We start from the raw sequence: 18,019 nt of genomic DNA on the forward strand, positions 1-18,019 counted from the left end.
TCACATGGACAAGGTTGTGATGCAGAGGAGGCAGTGGCAGCGCCGCACCCCCATGCGAGCCCACGGCTGCACCCACCCGTGTCCCCGTCCCTGCGGGTCCCCTCCGCGCTTGCCCCAGCCCCCCGGCTCAGCCCCCCTCCCCATCCAGGCCAAGGGCACCCATGGGTGGGGGTCCCCCCTCCAGGGTGATGGGTGCCTATAGTGTGGCACGGTTCTGCTCCAGTACACCCCAGTGCCCACCCCCAGCTGGGACACCCGGTTCCTCCCCTGGGCCGGGCGCTGTGCCTCAGTTTCCCCCGGGGCAGTGAAGGAAGGGCGGAGGCGGGCTGGAGTTGAAGCATAGCTTGTTTAATTTTTATGCATTTTTTGGGTCTTTTTTTTTGGTCTTTTTTTTTATTTTATTTTTTTAATCTTTTTTTTTGTGTCAGGTTTTTTATTATTCTTTTTGTCTCTTTTTCTCTTTTTTGCATAGGGGAAGGGGGGAACCAACAGCAACAAAAAAACCAAAACAAAAAACCAAAACCAAAACAAAACGAAAGAAAAAACAAAAAAAAACCCCAAATCCATAGTCATGGTCAGTAACTGGTATGTAGGCAGGAGCGGTGGCTATCAGTAATGGCTGCATACAATGGTATAATCAAATATCGTGAAGCACCAGGGAGGTGAGCAGGGGGCTCGGGGGGGGTCATGCAGGGGCTGGGGAGGGGGCACAGCTGGGGGGGGTCCCGGCCCCAGCTCTCAGCCCTGGTGCACTCGGCAGGTGTGTAACAGCTGTGGCAAGCGAGAAGCGAGACTCTGGCTAACTAATAAAATGTAACTGCAAGGGATGGGGCACCCACCCAACACCCCACGGGGGGGGAGGGGGGACCCCCCGAAAAGGCAGGCAAGGGCAGCCGGTGGCGTGGAGGCACTGCGGCGGGATTTTTGGTATGGGTGTGAGTCGTGGTCCTGCCGGCTGCTGCCTTGACACCTTTTTGGGGCGGGTTCTCTCCTTTTGCTGCTCTTTGCCCCGGGGGTGGGTTCCCCCCACCCCCGTCTCTCCCTCTGCTCCCACCTGCCCGTGGGCATCACGCGGGGCACTCACGGGTGTTGCCTGCCCCAGCCGGCAGCGGGAGCCTGGGCGGGGACGGACAGAAAGCAGCAATTCCAAACTCATAGTACAAAAAAACAAAAACAAAAAAACCCAAAACAACCACAAAGACCTATATATATAGGGGTTTATATATATATATATATATTCCTTTGCACTTTAAAGTACCTTAACTGTGTGTTGGCCTGCAGGGACTCGTGCCCACCTCTGGCCCCTGCAGCCCCAGAGATATATATATGTGGGGGGAGAGAGAGAGAGAGATATGTACAGGGTTTTTTTTATTTATAAGTCATAAGGACTATTTTTTTAATTAGTTATTTTTTTTAAAAGCTGACAAGCCTGACTAAAAACCCTCTAGGAGAGACTGTAGTGCATGAAACCCCTGCGGGAGCCCTGGGCGCAGTGATTGTCGAGCGGACCCCCACCATGTCCCCGACCTGCCGGGGAGGGCCTCCCTGGAGCATCCTCAGTGATGGGGACTCTCCCACTTCGCGCCCACCCCGGCTGCGGCCACCAAGCCCAGAGGCCACGGGGGGGGGGATTAAAAAATAAGGGAGAATGATTTAAAAAAAAAAATTAGTGGTCGTCCCCCCATGGCCAGTGCCCCCCAGCGAGGAGTGGGGGGGAGTTTGCATATCCCCTTTGAGCAGAGCTGGGGTGGGGGGATGAGGCCCTGGGGTGGTGGGTGTTGGGGTGAGCAGTGCAAAGACCCCGGGGGTAGTGGGGGCTTCCCAGATCCCCAAGCAAAAGCCCCCAGCCCGAGCCCCCGCTGCCGCCCTCCAGGCTGGGGAGGGGGGCCGTCGAGTTGATTATTTTTTTGCCTTTTCTTTTTTTTTAACATGTTTTAAGGTGCTTTTCTTGCCAAGGGCGGGTTTTGGGGGCTGTGGCTGCAGCCTGGCCAGACATGCTGCAGGCCCTGGCGGGGGGCAGGCAGCAAAAGGAGGGGTGCGGTTGGGACCCTGGATGGTGTCCCTGTGGGGCTGGGTGCTTCCTTGGGGCAGGGGGACCCAGGCCTGAGGGGTGCCAGCACCCCTCGCCTCCCCCCAGACCCTGTGCTCGCTGGGGGGGCTGCCCCAGGGGCCCCCCACTCCCTCCCTCCACTGGCTGGCGTCTGGTCACCACTGAGAAATGCTTTTTTTAATACTTTTTTTTTGCTTTGAGCTGATCCTTTTCTAGCCTTAACCCCCTTTTTTTTCTTTTTTTTTTTTCAATTTTCTCTCTTTTTTTAAAATCCTATTTTTTGAATTTATTTTCCCCCAACCAGACACTAACCTCCTGCTCCCCGCGTTGCATTGTCCTTGCAGAAATCAATACTGCACCTTGCATAAAGAAGAGTCTCCCAAGGATGTTCCCTCGCCCCGTGGGACCCCTGACACCCCGCACCAGGGGGCGAGACCCCGGCAGGACCTGATCCCCCCATCCCCCGCTAATACTTTTGGACACACACAGAAAAAAAAAATTAAAATTTTTAAAAAAATTGTTGACGACAAAGTTTCTTCATTACAAAGCAGCAGTGACGTGCGGTGCCACCTGCCCATTGGTGTCACGACCTGCGTCAGTCCTCAGCCTCGGGAGGGTGTCTCTCTCTCTCTGGCCGGTGGGACGCTTGGGTTTTAAGGCAAATTCTGGATTTTTTTGGGGTGTCAGGATCCTGCTCGGCAGCCAGCGTAGCAAGGAACAGGCGAGAGGGAACCCCCTGACAGGGCTTTGCCTGTTCCCAGCTGTGCCAGTTGGAGCCCTGGAGCTGCAGCCAATGGGGATGGAGGTGGGGAGGGGGCTGCGACCCCCCTGATGCCAGCCCTTGGCAGGGTTGCAAGGGGGGGCACACAGCTACATTCACACGGTTCCATTCCTGTCACAAGAGCAGCTGGGCTCAGCCCTACCGGCCCTGTGCCCCACTGAAAACTAATTAAAAAAGGGGTGTGGGGTGTCCCAAAGGGGGGTGTGGGATGCTGTGGCCCCCCCATAAGGGCTCAGTCATGGCGGTCTCCATCCCTGGTCCTCCCCACTTGGACCCCCCGACTGCACCCTTGTCCATCCTGCCAGGCATGGACCCCTGGGTTCCCCCAGGCATTACGGGGTGGCTCTGAGCCAGGGGTGGGGTGGGGGTGTCCCTGCCACCTCCCGCCTCACTGCCTTTGGTTGCTGTAAGCAGAAAAACAAAATAAAAACCCCCAAAACAGAAGGAAAAAAAAAAGTAAAAGAGGTGAAGCAAAGGGGTGGCCAGGGCCCCCCATGGGCCCACCCCAGCCGGGCCCCCCACTGGACACCCCTTCACCGGCACAGCCAAGCGGCTATTGCATATTCTGGTGTGTTGGCGCAGAGGATGCATTGGTATTACCAACTGGAAGACATTTCCGAGGGGGGAAAATTGGTTAAAAAAATAACAATAATAGAGAGAAAAGGGACTTTTCTGGCCGAGAAGAAGCCATGCAGGAGGCGGGGAGGGGGCAGCCGCTCCCGGCCCCCTCGGCCCCCCGGGAGCCCCGGGCATGCAGCGACTCCCTTGCACTGATATCAGGTCCGGTAATACTTAGTCTTCGAAGGCAAGGCACATCATGTGGTATAAAATTTCGTGCAAATTAGGAAAACATGGATTTTTTTTTTCTTGTGTGTTTTTTTTTACAGCTTTTTTTTCTTTTATACAGATTTTTTTTTTCTCCTCTTCTTTTTTTTTTCTCTTTTGCTGAAGGGGGAAGGTAGAGCTGGTTAATACAGTCTGCCATGCACAGCATCAGCCATCTGCGGCTGGGTTGAGCCAGGTCACCAGATCCTGTTAAAGCACCATGCAGTTTATTTGTCTTTTTTTTTTTTTGTCCTCTTTTTATTTTTTTTAATGTGTTTCTTTTCTCAGATCTTTTTTAAAAAAAACAGGTTTCCCTCTCCGCCAAGTGCTTTTTTTGTTTTTTGGGTTTTTTTCCTCCTCTTTTTTTTGGTGGGTTTTCTCCTTTTCTTGTCCTTTCTGATTGTTTTTCTCTCTCCCGGGATTTCCTGTGTCAGCCCTTTCCCCGGTGCTGCGCTGTGGGTGGGCAGGATCCGGCTTTGCTGTGCCGTCCCAGGGGAGTGGGAAGTGGGGTGAAGCGGGGGGCTGGCAGGGCGGGGGATGCGATGCCGGTGGTCCGCGGGGCAGCTCTGGGTGCCAGGGGAGGGTGCAGGCGGGTGGCAGTGGTGGCCTCAGCGATGTCCCCTGCTCCCCGACGTCCCGTGGCGGTTCCTCTCCATCATCACCCATGGGGCGTCATGGGGTCCGTGGGGTTCTGCTGGGGATGCTCCTGGGGTCTCCTCTGTGGCCACCACCATCTTGCTGGAGACGCCGGGTGCCTTTGTCAGCCTCCTCCTCCTCGCCTCAGCCGCCACATGGATCCCTCTGCTCTAAGGCACTGCCACATCCCCGCATCCCCGTCTGGCCATGCCGCCATCGCGTGGGATGGGGACAGCCGGGCATTTCCTCCAGCACTGCACCTGGCCAGGGGCTCCTCCGGGAGTCCCGGGACCCCTCCCCGCCGCAGTTCAGGCACTTGACGCAGGGCCAGGGGCTCCGTGGGGTTGGCTCTGCCCTCGCCCTCTCTCGGGCTCCTTTTCTCTATCCTTTTGTATTTAAAAAAAAAACACAACCCAAAAAACCCCAAACCAGCCATCCCAGCAAGCCAGTGCTGGGGGCTCCAACTCCTCTTCCTCCTTCTCCTCTTTCTCCTTCTCCTTTTTTGTGATCTTTTTTCCTTTTCTTCTTTTTCTTTTTTTTTTTTTTTTGACGATTCCCTCTTAAAAGTGCATTTCCTACAAAATGTGCAACACGAGCGCACCCTCTCCTCACCACCACCTGCTACCTGTCCACAGGAATGCATAGCTCAGACACACAGACGCGCACCCCGCCACAGCCCTGTGGTCTCCTGGTGTGGGGACACATGTGGGGCCAGGGCCGGTGCACACCGCGGGGGTCACGAAGGCATTGCAGAGAGACAGCGACCGCTCTCCCAGCCCAACAGCGGCAGCCCAGTTCCCACTGGGGCCCCAGTGGGAGCGTCCCCACGCCATGTCCCCCTGGGAGTTGGGGTGCCACCGCTGCCGCGACCGGCTCTGGCACCTTCCGTGGGCCCGAAGCCCCCTCCTCCTGTGACATCTGCTCATGCCAAGCTGATCTGGCCACCGTGCCACTGCAGCACGGCGTCACCCATCCCCGAGGCGCTTTAATGGCACGGAGCATCACCTTGCCCCACGGCGAGTGCAGCCGCATCCCTCGAGAACCGAGAGCACGAAGCAGCCCCAGCCCCCCCGTCCCCCCCCACTGTGCCCCCTCCCAGCCCCGGGGCCCCTCGAGAGTCTGTGTGGGGTGGGGGAGGGCGGCGGGTGGGGGGGGTGTTTGATCTTTTCTACTCACATAGAGGCAAGAATGAGAGTCAAGAGCCATTTGCATATCCGACCCTCTGTCGAAGGCCACAGTCCTGCTGCCACTCCGGGAGGCATTGCTGCCATGAGTTGTGTCAGGTCTCATTGCGGCACTGGACGACAGGGCAAATAATAGTGTTTTTTTTTTCCTTTTTTTCTGTTTCTTTGTTTTCTGGTGCATCACCGGGGGGGGGCAAGGTCCTCCTGGGATGGGTTGTTGTTTTTGTTTTGTTTTGTTTTGTTTTTTCCTTTTTAAAAGAGTTTGACCCTTTTCTTTCTTCCTTTCCCTCGCTCTTTCCTTTGTGTGTGGGTTTTGCTTGTCGTCATTGTCGTCGTGAGTCCGCGCTCTCTGTCATCACCGCAAGGCTGGGCCTGGTGCTCGGGGACAGGGATGTTCCTCTGGGGATGCCTAAAGCAGAGGAGAAGGGAGGCGAAGGGGCGGCACGGCGGTGGTTATCCCAGGTACCAGGACTGCCGGGAGAGAAGAGAGAGGCTGGCTTTAGTGCCCTGCATCGTGGAGCAGCTCCGTCCCTCCAGCACGCCCGCCCCCCCACCCCAAGCTGTCCCTATTCTGTCCCCCTGCTTGGCTCGCTTTGCCGTCCCACACGGGGCTGGCGTCCCCATTCCTGCACTGAGTTTGTCAGTCCTCTGCGCCAGGGCCCCTCTTGTCCCTCCGCACTTCCACGGCCAAGGCAACACTCCCCAGGGAATGGGCCCCCTTGGGGATGGGTAGGGGGGTGGCAGGGCTGGGGACCCCACGGGGTGGCCCCTGGCCACCCTCCCTTTGTCTCCCCCACCCCCAGCCCCAAGTTCAAGTTCATCCCCAATTACCTCATGTCTGGTTTCCATTGGCAATGAGACAGCTTGTGGCCGCCACGTCCCTTAACCCTTCCCCGCCCTGCCACACATGACCCGAGAGCAGCAGGTCTCAGCTACCCCTCCCAGGGACGTGGGACACCGCTTCGTTTCCCCATGCCTCAGTTTCCCCACACAGACCGTCCCTGAGCCCTGGGGAGGCTCCCAGAGTGTGATCGGACACACATACGCATGGACTCTGGAGTGCTGGGAGTGGCTGTGACCCCCGGGGGGGTCCCTTTTTAGGGACCCAAAGGCCTCGGGGTGCCCACCCCACTGTGCTCTGCCCACGCGTAGGACCGGGGAAACTGAGGCAGGGTGGGGGGCTGCGGTCAGAGCTGGGCCCTCAATGTTCACCCCCTGCTACAGCACAGCACCCTTGCGTGTCCCAGCTCACGGTCCCTGAGCGCTTGCACCCTGGCACAGCACAGCACCTCTGGGCGCCCCATGGCACGGCTCAGCACCCTGAGTACTCACCCCCAGCAGGTGCAGCACCCCAGGGTGCCCTGGCACGGCACCATCCACACACCCATCCTGCTGCCGGTGTCACCCGCCAGGCAAGGCTGCAGCCTCCCAAAGCTGCCCCCACTGGGACTGCTGAGGCTGGCCAACTCATATCGCAAGTGAGGCCAGGCGCTGGCACCCCTGCCCTGGCCCCGCAGCACTGCCCACGGCACTGGTGCCCGCTCACAAACTACTCATCAAAAAATACTCAGGACTAATGAAAAGCCCCTAGAAAGGCGCACGCAACATCCCGCTGCGGCTGGAGCAGCCGGCGGGTGCAGTTGGGTGAGAGCAGGGTGCCTAGGCCCACTTGGGGGGGGGCACATGGCCCCAGTGCTCCTCATTCAGGGATGCTGCGGGCACTGCGGCAGCCTGGCTGTGCCACGGTGCCAGGAGGGGCATGACCAGAGCCTGGCAAGGGGAGGGGACGGTGCCAGGCATGGGCATGGCAGTGACGCCCTCTGCCCTTGTGGACCTTGGGTGGCCCCTGGCCACCAGCAGTGCCCGAGCCCTGGCACGGGGCACTGGGTGGTGATGCCACGGCAGCGATGCCCACAGTAACAATGCTACAGTGGCAGTGCCCACAGTGGCGATGCCTACGGTAGCGATGCCCAGGGCAATGCGATGCCACTGCAGCAATGCCATGGCAGCGACGCCATGGCGGGGATGCCCATGTCAGCAATGCCATAGCAGCGACGCCCATGACGGTGATGCCTACAACGGTCATGACCATGGTGGTGACGCCCTTGGCAGCGATGCCGTGATGGGGATGCCCACGTCAGCAACGCCATGGCAGCGATACCCACGATGGTGATGCCCGCAACAGCCATGCCCACGGCGATGCCACAGCGGTGGTGCCCAGGATGAGGGCAGGAGGGTCCCCCCAGCAGCATCCCTGCTCTCACCTGTGCCTGATAGATACTCCCAGGATCCCTTGGTCCTAATCCCACGAAGGAACGGTTCGCAGGGGGCGTGCCTGGTGCAGAGTAGGCTGGGGAACAAACGAGAGCTTGTTAATGGGGCTTCCAGTGGCACCGCCATCGTCACCCCCGGGGCCAAACCCAGCCCACTCCCCGGTGCTGCTGGGACGGGTGTCCCAGGCATGTGGAGCTGCGGCTGGGCGATGTCCCCAGCTGCACCCCAGCAGCATGCGAGTGAGGCCAGGGATGCTGCGTCTGGTGCGGTGCTGCTCATGCCTGTGCCCCGCTGGAGAGGCAGCTTCAGGGTGACAGCAGGCTGCAGGCAAGGCGAGATGCCCCTGGGGTGCAGGTGCAGACGGGTGCTCCCCGGCTGTGCCAGCACTGTGGCTTCCTGAGCAGAGCTGTTGTGGGGCAAGTGCGATGGGAGCCACCGGCTCCACTCGACATATCCCCCTGCAGCCACCTCCACTGCCCAGCTGGGGGTCCAGCAGTGGGACCCCCAGCCCCGCTGAGCTCCTGGGCTCAGCCCTGTTGAAGGCAGGGTGCTGCTGGGGGACACGGGGGGCTCAGAGCCAGCTGGCCTCTGCACCCTTTGGGGACAACCAGTGTCCCCCACGTACATCCTTCCCCAAGCCCAGGGTGGAACCGGCACTGCCTGGTCACCCCCCGTGGCTGTGGCCCCATCACTGGCCAGGCTACGCCACCCCAAGCTCTGCCCTCCAGGTCAGCCAGGCTTTGATTTCTTCACACCACATAACCTCAACCCCCGCTGGCTGGTTTCCGGCACCCAGCAGTGGCCTGTGCCGGGGACGGTGCCCCCGGGCAGGGCTCGACCCTGTGGGGACGTGGCAGCCTCTTGGGGCGCCAGGAGGTGCCCTGTGGGTACAGCGGGATGGGGACAGGGCCAACCCCCTCCCAGAGCGTGGCGATGGCACAGTGTCCCACCGCTGCAACACATGCCCCAATGCCAGCCCAGGGGCAACACCAGCATCTCCCCTCTGCGGCCCTGGGCCCAGCACCCCAAAATCCTCCTGGCCAAGGCGCTGAAGTCTCCCAAGGTAGAGCAGAGATGGATGAGCTTGTCAGCCACCACTGCTAACAAAGGCCTCCCAGGTGCCTCCCGCCAAGGGCTCCAGGGGGCTTGCACGCAGTCCTTGCACCCATATTGCTTCACAGCCCCCGATCAGATTGGGGTCCCCAGTGCCGGGGACCCCACAGCAGCAAGAGGACGGCACACTGCTCCCAGCCCCAGCACTGCAGCTATGCTAGGTGGTCCCTGCGTCACAGGCAGCAAAACTGCTGCAAGCTGATGGGAAAACTGAGGCACAGAGAGGCAACAGCCTCCCCCACAAGCCCTGCCCACGCCAGCGGGGTTTGGGCAGGACATTGGCTCCCCTAAGGGAGCCCCACTGCAGCTCTGCTCCCATTCTCCCGGCTGCCTCAGACGGATGTGGGTCTCAGGCTGGTCTCTGGGACCAGCACAGGGCCCCCCGGCTTGGGGGACACAACAGCTGCCTGCCCAAACCCTGCCTGCTCTGATCTTCCAGAGACCCAGCAAACTCATTGCGTGCCAGCTGCTGCCCTCTCCCCGGCTGCGGGGAGGCCACCTCCGCCAACATCCCCTCAGCAGCACCGAGACTGGGGGGACCTTAGGGGGGCTGCAAGAGGAGGGGGCCAGCCGGGCCAGGGAGAGGGGTGGGCGCCACAGGGTGCTTACTGGGTGATGTCGGTGAGGTCGTCCCTCCCTCGGTAGTTGTCGTGGTGGATTTGGTGTCAGGAGAGACGGCCAAGCGGGGCATGCCAGGGGGAGGTGGCGGTGCCAGCATCTGCGTGGGCAGGTAGTGGCTGGGCACTTTCACTTGACCACTTCCATTTAACTGGGGACACAACACAGACAGAAAAACAAACAGCACAAGCCATTAGGAAGCACGTGCAGCACCGGCAAAGCCGTCCCGGGGAGCCCCCAGTGCCGCCTGGCACTGGCGCAGAGCATCCCTCACCACTGACACGAGTTTGTTGGGTCTCAGAACAACCCTGAATGGTCGGCAATGGCGACAGGGGAAATCATGTTGGTGCAGGGGGTTCAGGGTGGGCTGGAGGGGGCCATGACCTGTGGCGGCGCATACCAGAGCCGGGGCGCTATGACCCTCTTGCTGCAGTGGTGGGAGGCCTTTGAAGCGCTCACCTGCAGGGATGGGGCATCCCGTGGCAGTGGCGTGGTGCCAGCATTCAAAGGCTCCTGCGCCAGCTCCCCATGCCTGACCCGGCGGGGGGCTGCTCCAAATCCGGCCTACACCGGCCTGGCACTGAGCCGCTGTGCGGGTCAAGAGCATCCATGCCCCTCACCCTGGCATCAGGCCTCGCTGGTGCGGGGCAGCAGGTGGGTGCTGGGCGGAGCTCAGAGGGGCTCCCTGAGACCCTGTGCATCCAGGGGACAGAGTGGGGGTGTGGGGCATGGGAGCGGGAATGTGGCCACCCCCAGCTCCCGGCTTCAGGCATGAAAGGAGCCCTGGGAGGTGGGTGCATGGGGTCCTGGGTGCATAGCATGATGGGTGCTGCATGCACGGGGTGCTGGGTGCATGGGGTCCTGGGTGCATAGGGTCCTGGGTGCATGGGGTGCTGGGTGCGCAGGGTGCTGCGTGCATGGGGTGCTGGTGTGTGGGGTGCTGGGCGTGCAGGGTGCTGCATGCACGGGGTGCTGTGTGCACGGGGTGCTGTGTGAGCTGGGTGTGCAGGGGGCGAGGGAAAGCACACAGCAGCACGGTGTGACCCTGCCACCCCCATGGGGATGCTGGGGGACACGGCGCAGTGGTGGGGCTGACAGGCTGCCAGCTGGCTGCACGGGCGGATGGGGCACGCAGAGCCCATCGCTCTCCCAGGCACGCTGGCAGATGGTGGCTCTTCGGCGACGGTCACACATCCCCTGCCGGATGCTCCGCTCCCCCCACAGGCACCCCCAGCCCCAGCTGACGGCTCAGCCCTGGCACCTATTGCCCTGTCTCCCTGCAAGGCAGTGCCCTGTGCTGAACCAGGGGACAGGAACTCCATCACTTGAGAAACGAGGTGCCAACACTGACCAGGCACAGCAGCGCTCTCGAACCAACGCAAGGCACCATCCAGAGCCGCTCAGTCCCAACCGCAGTGGCAGGAATACCCTACCAGGCTGGGTGCCGGCACCCAGGTGCCACTGGAGAACCCTGATCCCCCATGTGTCGGCAGTGGTGGCGGTGATGGCAGACGATCCAGGGGACGCCCCTCTGGCAGTCCGGTCGGCAGCAGCCCCCGGCCCCCCACGGCAAGGTCGGTGATGGGATGCAGGGTAGGGCCAGATCCTTACCGGTCCGGGCTGCTGGTTGGACGGGTCGCAGGCCAGCGAGACGAGATCTTTCAGAGGGTCCTGCGGGTTGAGATGAGGCGGGTACCGAATGGCCGTGTGGGGGAAGTAGGTGGAGGCCGTCTGGGGGAGGATGGAGGTAGTGGGGAAATGCAGCGCAGACGACGGGTGTGGGCTTCGAGCAATACCTGTGGGTGAGAGCGGAAGGGGGGACCCACTGGTGTCACTGTGAACTAGCCGCTGCCCCAGCCCCCCACCCGCTCACCTGCGCGCTCTGTGCCTTGGTTTCCCTGCCAGGACACTCACCGCTGTGCACCGCGATGACAGGACGGTGGTGCTGTGTGAAGCTGCTCAGCCGGGGCGAGGAGTCCTGGGGTGATGGGCTGTGGAAGGGGGACTTGTCCATCTCAGTCTTTTTCACGGTGGGGGAGATGCCTGGGGAAAGTGGGGTGCAGCGTCACGCCCTGGCACCCGCCACAGGACCCCGAAGTCCCAGGGCTGCTGCCAGCCTGGCCTGGGGTTGGGGCGCTTGTTCCTGGTGTGAGGGGCACCCTGGAGACAGGCTGGGCATGGGAGGGTGTGTGGGTCTGAGCGTACGTGTGCATGTCTCTGTGTGTGCATGTGTGTGGGTGTCTCTAGGGGGTGCACTGCAGGTGTGCACGTGTATACATGTGAGTGCACCATCATACAGGTGTGCACACACCTGCGTGTGTATGTTCATGCACGGGCATCAGCCGGAGCGTGCGTGAATGCCTGTGTGCACAACTGTGCATGCAAGTGCACACGTGTGTGCATGCAGCTGCACACAGCTCTGCGTGGGTGCATGTGCCTGCTCTGGGTGCAGAAGTGGCTGCCCTCACAGTGCTCCATGACCCTGCAGCCCCCCCCCGGGCACCCACCTCCCCTGGCACCCCGGGGCTGGGGGCCACATCCTGCCAGCACAGCCCGGGCTGTGACCGCTCCAGGGTCCTGCAGCCCCGGCCCCCAGGACCCCCATGCAGCGCTGGATGCCTGGCTCCCCAAGGGCCACCCCGGGGTGCAGGGCCAAGTGGGAGGGGGCGGCAGGTGCGTTAATCCCCTGCTGCTGTGGTTTTAGCTCTGGCCATTTGGCCCAGGCCTGGTAATGGGTTTAGCCCCTTCTCAGCCAGGGGTTAGGAGGATTTCCCAGCACATCCTGTAGGGGATTGCCGTAACCACCATCCCCCCCATCACAGCTGAGCCCCCCGCCACCCCCTCTTGCCCCCGCCACAGATCAGGCCACCAATGGGGGACAGGGACACTACTGCACAGCTCCTTCTGCCACGCATGCCCGTGTGCAATGCTTCAGGGAGGGGGTTACATCTCCACCCAGCACCCTCCTGCCCTCCCATCTGTCCCCCATGGCACCGGCCCCGTGGAGCCTGACGTGGGGCAGGATGGGGCACAGTCCCCAGCACATATGGGGCATTGTCCTGGGGCAGGACTTGCTTTCCCCCAGATTCCTTCCAACAGGATCGGTGCCTCCAGGCCCCCTGGCTGAGCACCCCTCAGGCTCTGGCAGGGCTTGGGGGCCAGGACCAATCCTGCCCTGCTGTCGGGGGCATGGGGCGGCAGGATGAGAGCCAAGCAAAGGTGCCCCAGGGCGTGGGAGCTGCTGTGCCAGCCCTGCAGCATCTCTTTAATTAGCCCAGCCCCGCTCTTTTCTTAATGAACAGCTAATTGGGGCTGTCTAGACAGGAAAGGGAAAAAACTGCCAAGCAAGAAAGCAAGCTGTCCGTAATGCCAGTGGCTGTCATGGGGCTGGAAGAGGGTAGTGTGGGGCTGGGGCACTGGGCTGGCCCTATAGAGAGCACCTATGGAGAGAGCCAATGCCCAAATGGGGGGGTCCTGCAGCAACACCTCAGCACCTACAGAGAGCCTGTGCCTAAATGGGGGGGGGCTATAGCAACACCTGGACACCTATGGAGAGCCTGTGCCTACATCAGGGGGCTCTATAGCAACACTATAGCACCTATAGCCAGCTCGTGCTTTGGCTTGAGGCCCCTATAGCAACACCACCGCACACACAGAGTGCCCGGGCTTTCACAGGGGGTCTGACAGTGGTGCCTGTAGAGAACAGGTGAGCTGGCTGGGGGGCCCTATAGCAGCAGGAGGGCACCTATAGGGAGGCCCCTATAGGGGAGGCACTTACCCCCTTCCATGTCTTCTGTCCAGTTGCGGCTGCTGCTGGTGGGGGAGTTGGAGGAGGTATAGTACTCGCCCCCCGGGCTGGTGTCGATGTCATCCTCCATGGACCCCGACTTGTGCCGTTTGCTCCTGGGGGGCAGTGAAGGGATCAGCACCAGCCTGCGGCAGGATCCATCCTGCCCCCTGCCTCCCCCTGCGGCAAGATGGCCCGCGGCCCATGGCCATGCCCAGGCTGGCCCCAGCATCGCCCTGGCACAGCCCTGGTGGCACCTACCCGCTGGAGGAGGTGCTGGGCAGTGTCCTCCTCATGCTGGTGCTGGAGGGGTTCAGGTCATAGGCCAGGTGGCCCTGCAGCTCCCCCAGGGAGAAGTTTGGCCCCGTGCCCGTCACCACCGGCGCTGTGGGGAGAGAGGGGGATCAGGGAGGGCCTGGCATTGCCCCCTGTCCAGCAGGGAGGGGAGCCCCGGCCCGCAGCTGGGACGGGAGAGCTGGGATGGGGGTGGTGGTGGCACCATCGCGGCACTCACTTCGGGACACCTGGATTAGCTCAGTGACGCTGAACACCCCCGAGGTGACGAAGCTTTCCTGGAAGTCTGTCGAATCTGCACAGGAGAGAGGAGGGAGTGCTTTTTGGGGGGGCAGGACCACCCCTCCTGCCCTGCACTGTCTTGTGACGATGCTTGAGGGCACCCCAACATGCTCAAATCCCCTGTAACACCACCTGCCCCTCCCTCCTCAGCTGGCTTTGCTCCCCTTCTCTCCTCCAGCGAAAGACCACCCTGACTAGTCCCCTCTGCCGAGGATGCCCTGGGGCTGTTCCATGCCTCAGTTTCCCTGTGGCTGAGAGCACCAGCAGGGCTGGGACCCCAACTGTGGGACCGCCATGGCAACTGCTGTCCCCAAGGGACATGGCCCTGGTGGGGCTCTGTTGGCCATGGGATGAGGCTGAGGCCATGCCCAGCTCATTGCAGGTACCAGGCAGTGGCTGGCTGGGGGGCACCGGGTCAGCTGGTGGGAGCCGCTGGTGTAGAGGCCATGACTGCCTGTCGAGGGGGCTGCGCCGGCTGCAGGGACCCTGGGGACGGGCTCGGGTGTCCCTTGACCCCTTGCCTGAGCCCTGCCTGCCCCACTCACCCAGCGTGATGGGTTTGCTGTCCTCCTGGTCTGAGCCAATGCCTGTCCGGGGGCTGCTGCTCTGCTCTGCATCTGCAAGAGGGAAAAACCACCAGGGTGAGCCACCGTATGCTGGTACCAGCTGGGGATACCTGCTGGCCAACTGTCCTGGCGGCTGCCCTCACTGCTCTGCTGGACTGGGGGGACACTGAGGCCAGTCTGGCCAGCGGCTCCCACCCTGCAGGAGGACCATGACCAAGCCGGCATGTCCCCAGCCACCGAGCGTCTGCCCCTTTGGTGACAGGAACAGGGACACCCCATGCTGGCATGTGGGATGCAGGCACTGCTTCCCAGCAGGAGGGAAACCCATGGTGCTTGACCCATGCCAAGGCAGGGTGACGGCTGCCTGGCCCCGATCCTGCCTCCTCTCCTCCATCCAGCCGCTGCCATGACCCATCGCTGCCCCAGCGGGCAGCATCACCGTGGCCAGACATCACCCTTGCCACCCCGTGGCACCTCATCCTGCCTCCCCCAAGCCCTGCCGAGGGCAGCAAGGCCCTGGGGCAGCACCCGCTCTGACCCGCAAAGCCCCCGCTGTCTCTCCTCCATCTTGGCTAAAAATAACCTGGCTCCACCACTGAGCTCAGCAGCACCGGCGCACCCTGGCGCATCCCGGCACAGCATGGCACAGCACAGCGTGGCTGACACACCCTCTGGCTCCCTGCCCCCGCTGGGGCCTAATCCACAATTGGGAGCATCCTTCCTCCCCAGTGCAGGCTGGGTCACGCGCCCCTCACCTGGCTGCTCCCAAAGCCCTCCTCTGTCCTCCGCCTCATCCCACCCCTTGGCCTTTGGCGTTTCTCTTTCACAGCTTTGGCTGATGCCAGGAAAAGGCTGCGACAATCCAAACACTATCGAAACAGAGCAGCCGCCGCTGCCAGCCCGCCTGCTGTGGCTTGGGGCTTTTTCCTTTTCTTTCCTTTTTTTCCTCCCCCCCCGCCCTGCTCTCCCCCCAAGTCCCTCGTGCACGTGTGGCTCCTGGGGCAGTTATTTTTGGCCAGCCAGGCAGAGCCATGCAGGCAGCGGGAACTGCGTTGCTCTCCACCCTGACGCCCCCATGTGCTGCCCGCGCCACCCCCAGGGCTGCTTGATGTCGATGCTGAACGCAGCCATTTTGTCTCCCTCCCCAATTGCTGGTGTTCCTCCCCACCCTTTTCCCGCACCGGCCTGGCAGCCCTTCCATGCCAGCGGCCCCATGGCATCCCGCCCCAAAACCGCATCCCACCACCAGCCAGCCTCGTGCCTGCACGCTTGCCTGTGCACTTGCCTTCTTCCAGACAGCCATTTTAGGGAGCAGAAGTTTCCCCAATGATGGGCGCAGGGTTTTTTTCCCCCCTTCTCTCACTTTTTCTCCCCCCCCCCTTTTTTTTTCACCCCCCATTTTGAAAGCTGCTGCATGCCTAAGCGTGCAGGAGTGGGCAGCAGGAGTGAGCAGGGCACAAGCAAGCTGGGGAAGGGGGTGAGAGGCAGCAGGGACCCCCGGCACGCCCACGGGCACTGTATGGCCAGACACAGCCCCTCCTCGCCTCTTAAAACAACAAATCTCGCAGCGGCTCTGGAAGTGGTTAGTGGTGGAGCTTGGCCAAGGCACGGGGCGGTGTCTCGCGGTTACAGCCCCGAGGCCAGCCCAGCTCCCTGTGCCCCCCCCCCCCCGCCATCACCACGATTGCTCGTCCCGAGATACCAAGCACAGACCCTGCTCGCCTCAAGATGCCCGACATGGACCTTCGCTCATGCCGAGATGTTCCACATGGACCTTTGCTCCCCCAGGACATCTGGCACAGCCCTTTGGTCCCCCCAAAGCCACCCCAGCCTGGCCCCTGTTCCCCCCAGGGCACATAGCAGGGCCACTCACCCTGGGTAGCCCCCTCGCCCCACCGGTGTCCCTGTGCCCCCACACCCTCCCACCAGCATCACCCTGACCCAGCACCGCTGACACCACCCCATGCACCCCTGTTCCCAGGGGGCACCCCAGGGACCTTCCCCCAAGCTTGAGCACCCCACTCCCAGCCACGGCACCCCAAGGAGCACCGTGGACTTTCCCGAGCTCCAAGGTTTGGCAGCAGGATTGTCCCCTTCCAGCACCCTCGTGTCCCCACTGACGGAGGCGTGTGGGCACAAGGACAGGGGCCGTGGGCTCAGTACCCGCCCAGCTGCTGGCGATCCTCACGGCTGGGCCGGGTGAGCTCGCCAGCAGATTTCTGGCTGCCTCCTCCGGGAGGCCGCAACGTGGCCGGGCCAAACGCTGCTCTCACCGCCATGTGATGGCTGCCTGCGGCCAGCTGGCGCGTGCTAAAATGGCGAAGGGATCACTGGCCTCCTGCTGCAGCCTCGCTCCCCGCAAGGGTACCACATCCAGCATCCGACCCATGGCTCGGCCACACCAGGAAGGTGAAAGAAGCCTGGGGAGCCCCCTGCGCCCCCCCGGCCTTGCTGATGGGGAACATCCTGCACCCTCCACACCCCTGGGACTGGGATGGGGGATGGAGGGGGGGGGCCCTGCTGCCACATTGCAGGGACTCCAGGGGGGAGGGATTCAGTGCTGGGGTCCCCCCTGGTGTGGAGGGGGGGACAGTACTTGGTGTCCAAACAGGTTGATCAAATCACTTTTAAAAATAGCAAAGTGTGTGCCTGGGGGTGGGGTGGGGGGCTGCCTGGGCCCCGGCCATGCTGGCAGCCTGGACCGATGCCACCCATTGAATTATGGATCCCCAGCACCCTGGCCCCACTGGCTGGCAAGGTGCTGCCAGCCCCATGGCGACTCCCTGCCCATGGCCTTGGTGTGTGGGAACGACCCCGGGCAGCAGGGCCAGCCCTGGAGGGTGTGGTCCCTGCGGGATGGGTGCCCCCCTGGGGCTGGTGCAGCTGCGGGAGAGCCCTGGCTCTGTGCCTGAGCGCTGATGGCAACAGGGCATGGTGTTACTGGCAGTGTCGCAGGGCACAGGCGCAGAGGCTGGAGGATGCTCAGGGCTGGTGGAGCTGCTGGCACCGGCGTGCATGGCCTAGGCCCCCTAGCAAGGGCAGCAGCTGTCCTGCTCCCCCTCCAGCTCTGCTAGTGACAGGGCAGGAGATGGGAGGGGGTGCAGCACCACTGCCTGCAGGGTCCTGCCCTGTGCCTCAGTTTCCCCTGGGGTTGGCTTGGGGCTAAGTCCTCCAGAGAACTGCCCCCCTGCCTCTCCCTTGCTGGTGGCGCAGCCCCAGCACCTACCCAGGAGCAGTGCACAGCTCACCCGGTGCCTCTGCCTGGCCCTCCCCTGCCGTGTGCATCACTAGGGCCCAGAGTGAACAGCCTGGTCAGGATGGGGGAAACCTGGAGTCTGGAGGGGGCCTAAGTGCTGTGGGACAGTGGCCCCACTGCAAGGGCCAGGGGTGGGCAAGGCTGTGGGGGAGCATGACTTGGGGGCCCCTCCCTGACAGGGCCCTAGCACCCCCCACCCCCCAGTGGCTGCACTGGTCTGAGACCAGCATCGGGTGGGCTGGGGTGGCCCTTACATAAAACCCAGAACAGATCTGCTTGTGTAACCTCCTTTATATAATAACCCAAGAAATGCCATGTGTTCCTTGTAAATCCCAGCTCAGCCAGGCTGGCCA

General features: G+C 62.1%; 1 protein-coding gene across 5 annotated transcripts in view; it reads right to left on the minus strand.

Moving 5' to 3' along the window:
* Positions 1–327: 327 nt before the first annotated feature.
* The window catches only part of NFIC (nuclear factor I C), a 43,864-nt gene continuing 26,172 nt past the window's right edge, over positions 328–18,019 (minus strand). For 2 of the 5 annotated variants that reach the window (XM_064469614.1, XM_064469613.1), the window contains 9 exons: positions 14,390–14,461; positions 13,783–13,857; positions 13,530–13,653; positions 13,260–13,384; positions 11,396–11,524; positions 11,093–11,277; positions 9,473–9,632; positions 7,741–7,826; positions 328–5,947 (listed from right to left, as the gene is read on the minus strand). In XM_064469614.1, coding sequence (XP_064325684.1) covers positions 5,930–5,947; positions 7,741–7,826; positions 9,473–9,632; positions 11,093–11,277; positions 11,396–11,524; positions 13,260–13,384; positions 13,530–13,653; positions 13,783–13,857; positions 14,390–14,461 — 974 coding nt within the window. In that variant the 3' untranslated portion in view covers positions 328–5,929. The remainder of the gene's footprint in view (positions 5,948–7,740; positions 7,827–9,472; positions 9,633–11,092; positions 11,278–11,395; positions 11,525–13,259; positions 13,385–13,529; positions 13,654–13,782; positions 13,858–14,389; positions 14,462–18,019) is intronic. The other 3 variants (XM_064469616.1, XM_064469615.1, XM_064469617.1) reach the window with 3 other exon arrangements.

This window comes from Phalacrocorax carbo, chromosome 19 (genome assembly GCF_963921805.1).
Source record: "Phalacrocorax carbo chromosome 19, bPhaCar2.1, whole genome shotgun sequence".
NCBI lineage: Eukaryota > Metazoa > Chordata > Aves > Suliformes > Phalacrocoracidae > Phalacrocorax > Phalacrocorax carbo.